The following is a 4,256-nucleotide window of genomic DNA, read 5'->3' as shown; positions in this document are numbered from 1 at the left end:
GGTTACATGTAGATGGATCCATCGACTGACATGATGACATGATGATACGAAAGTCACAGCTAATGAACTGAATTCAATTAAAAGAAAATGTATACGTATATGATGATATGAGATGACATGCTTTAATATGATACGATTTTACACGACACGTATACGTATATGATGACATGAGATGACATGCTTTGACACGATACGATTTTACATGACACGTATATGTATATTATGACATGAGATGACATGCTTTGACACGATACGATTTTACATGACACGTATATGTATATGATGACATGAGATGACATGCTTTGACACGATGCGATTTTACACGACGCGTTTACGTTATGCTTTTAAATTAATGAAAGATATGTTGAGTATGATATTTTTCACTGTTGTGTGCTATGTATATGTACTTGTTATTCCTGGTACAGGTGTGTTGAGTCTTTAGACTCATTAGGCGTGTGTGATGCAGGTGAGCTTAATGATGAGGAGACTGGAGGTGCCGAACTCTGAGTAGGCAGACCTGGTAAGGTGACATGACCCGAAACCACATGTTTTCCGCATTACAATTTATGAGATTGAGATGATATGAATATTTTCATACGTTGATGATTTTAAGATTTTTATTAGTTTATGTTAACTGTAGGATTGTGGACGAGTTTGTTTATTTTAAACCGCACTATTTTACTGTCAAATAATTACGATCATTTTTAAATATCTTTCGAAAATACGAACTTTTATAAAAAAAATAATATTTTCGCATTTTTAAAAAATGAGTGGGATGCTACAAATTGCACTACTAATGTTGTACGAAGAAATTTAATGCTCCTTACTAATTTTGGTATGAGACGAAGACTGATTACTCTGAAGCTTTCTGCAGGATTCTTTTTAGGTGATAAAGCTGATTTACTTAGAGTCAAAGAAGCTGTTTTGTTTATAGACGTTGGATTCAAGGTTTCTATATATATAAGGATCAATCCTATATAGAATACAATGCTTATCATTTTCAAATAACACATTCCATATCCAACGCTGTTTTGAGCAATCAAAGAACTACATTATATCTTCAAGCTCAACATATGGAAAAGCAGCACACTCGTTATAGCATTTACTTGATCTTCTGAGATCATATTGTGCTACTGTTTCGTTATCTCTTCACAAGCTATTCACTTTACTACATCTTATTGAGAAGAGTGCAATCTGGAAAAGAGTATTTTTTAGAACTTTGTTTTGTTCGTTCTATTGTGTTGTGAAACTAAGAGTTTCAGTAGGCTAATGATAAGTCCTACTGAAGCGAGTGTGTATAAGAGTTGTACTGTAATACCAAAGTCTTTTAGTAATACCTTCTGGAAACAGAAGAATGGGAGACGTAGAAGATTTTATCTTCGAACTTCCAGAAACAACCACTGTCTACTGCCTATTGTTTTATTGTTTTCATCCTCATACCATTAGATCGTTTCCGGACTTTTTATTGTGATCTGCTGGATATTTATTCGAACAAGATAACCTATAATCTCTAACAGGATTCTAGCACCTTTTGCAAAAATCATCCAACAAATGAACGAGTTTATTCACCCCCCTTCTAAACTCTATATCGATCCCCAACATTTATGTTTTGTAAAAATTTCATAAATGAACCTTATATTCATTATTAATATTCTAATCAAATGCTTCCTTTTCTTAACTCATTTTTTTAATATGATATATCGGCTGAAAACCTTGTGTAGTTATATGTCTTTAGGCATGCTCGATAGGTCTAACAATGCTACGTATCATAATCAATTTGGTTTCAAGTGACAGATGGTGATTATGATATAGGTTTACACTAGTTAAGTTAAATAAGGAAATTTTTTTATAACTCATTCCAATATCATACCAATCATAAATATAAAAAATAAGATGAGAATATTCATTTTATTTTCTTCACATTCGCTTTTCTCATGCATGTCCTAAGTTGTGTTATTTAAACTCCAGTCTATGAATTAATTAAATAAAAATATGTTCTTATAAAATGGAGCACGTTGAGTAACGTAATGTATAACATAAATAAAACAACTACTAAAATAATCTGATATCTATTGTTGATAATTGAAGGCAAATTTGACTCAGTGAATGTGATACCCTTGTCCCACATCTGAAAAATGAAAGATTTAAAATGAGTTTATAATGGCTTAGAATGGACTTCTATAGCAACTTGGGTTAATCATTTTCGTAAAGCGAGGACGAATACGAAGTAGTTGCTATAGGGGCCCATTGTGCAATCACGCAGCCGCGGGCTCGGACTCGGGACGTGACAGTGAATGTAAATATAATTAAGTAATAGTCTAAAAGATGGAGATAATATTATATAAAAATCAATTAGGCTCAGCATAAATATACCCTAGCCCATATCTCTTTCTAAGAAGTGTTTGAATTGATTTATAAAGTTTATACTGAACTTTTCTAAGAATTTGGGATAAGTACTGTTTGGTGTAACAAGAATGGGTACGATATAGCCCCAAGGGTGTGTCTGAGTAGGAGAACGTATTTGGTCAATGACTATGAGTACGATGTAATCGTTTTCAAACTTCACATTATATCGGCCTTGCTTGAACCTGAATTCTATTATCAGTTGAGCCATTTACAACAATTATTTGCAAATTGATGTTCAAAAACTAGAATAAAATTGAGATAATTTATGTGATAATTTTGTGGCATATATACATGCGTTATAACTAATGATGATATTAATGTTTGTTGGAGAAGGCAATTGACATGAAACAAAAATTTGTTGCAAGTTAGGAATGAAACCCAAGCTATAATCTATTGCTATATCGCTTCACTCACTTAACCATATCCTAATCTATAATCTTTTCATTCACTTTTCGTCATAAATTTATGTTGGATTCCCCCTACATTAACCCACTCCCCAAGCTCAAAATTACACAGTTTCTACCCTTTCTAACCAAGAAAAACAAGTTTAAATTAAACAAAATGGCAGGAGGAGGAGATCTCACATTCCCTGGAACTAAACCCACATTCGAAAATGACCAACGGATCGTTGCAGCAACAAGGCGACCTCGTGGTAGGCCCGCCGGGTCCAAGAACAAGCCCAAGCCCCCGATAATCATCACTAGGGATAGTGCTAATGCGTTGAAGGCACATGCGATGGAGGTGACTTCAGGTTGTGACTTGAGCGAGAGTCTGATAAATTTTGCGCGTAAAAAACAACGTGGCATCTCCGTGCTTAGTGCTACGGGTTGTGTTACTAATGTCGCGTTGCGACAGCCATCGTCTTCGGGATCGATTGTCACACTCCATGGAAGGTTTGCATTATTTCACCCACTTCTTTTGCAAATCTAAACTCGTTTAATTTGACTTTAATTATGCAAATTTAAGTATATATATATCCATTGTACTATGTATTTGATATACTCTACAAGATATAGTATTTGGAATCTAATTTAAAGTCGAAGAGTATAGAATTTTCAGCAAATCAAGATTGAAAAGATATATAAAAATTTGGGTTTTCCTTCAAGTTTTATTTTATAAGTTAGTATGTCTTTAAAATGTATCTTCATAAAGAACGTAGATTCACATTGATAGATATTATTAAAAATAAAACCATATAATTGTGATATTAAAAATAGTGTGTGTGTGTGTGATCTGGTGTTCAATCTGGGAAGAACTAAAATGACATTCATAGCAGGTTTGAGATCCTTTCTTTACTCGGTTCGATACTGCCTCCACCGGCGCCGCCAGGGGTGACGGGTCTGACCATCTATCTCGCCGGAGCTCAGGGACAAGTCGTGGGAGGAAATGTGGTGGGGGCACTGATTGCTTCGGGCCCTGTGGTGATCATGGCCGCGACTTTCATGAATGCAACTTTCGATCGCCTGCCTTTAGACGAAGACGATGAGGTTAACGTAGCTGTTGTGAATCAGCGCGACGTCTCCGAGGTTCACGGGATTCCGCAGAGTCTGATCACCAACGGTAACTTGCCTTCCGAGGGTTATTCATGGCCATTGGGCCGGGCTTTAGCAAAGTCTACGTAGGCTTATTGATTTATGTTAAGGATTGATAAGAGGGATTTGTATGTTATGGTTGAATCAATATGATACAAATAATTATTTATTTCAATCTTTCTTATTAATCTTTGTTTAAATTGTGTTGAATTATCATTGATTCTTATTACAAAGAGAGGAATATTTACTTTTTTATGAGAGTGTGATTGCAAATTTATTATATATACATATATATACACACACATATATATAGAATGA

At 34.7% G+C, this 4,256-nt stretch overlaps 1 protein-coding gene across 1 annotated transcript; it reads left to right on the top strand.

Annotated features, from left to right (window-relative positions):
* The first annotated feature begins 3,019 nt into the window (after nucleotides 1-3,019).
* Nucleotides 3,020-4,028, top strand: LOC142504917 (AT-hook motif nuclear-localized protein 16-like). Its single transcript, XM_075617757.1, is given in 3 exon segments — nucleotides 3,020-3,032; nucleotides 3,035-3,299; nucleotides 3,683-4,028. Coding segments are annotated over 3 exon segments (624 nt in total).
* Nucleotides 4,029-4,256: the final 228 nt, after the last annotated feature.

This window comes from Primulina tabacum, chromosome 10 (genome assembly GCF_025594145.1).
Source record: "Primulina tabacum isolate GXHZ01 chromosome 10, ASM2559414v2, whole genome shotgun sequence".
In the NCBI taxonomy this organism is placed as follows: Eukaryota; Viridiplantae; Streptophyta; class Magnoliopsida; order Lamiales; family Gesneriaceae; genus Primulina; species Primulina tabacum.
This window is presented reverse-complemented; position numbering and strand designations above follow the sequence as displayed.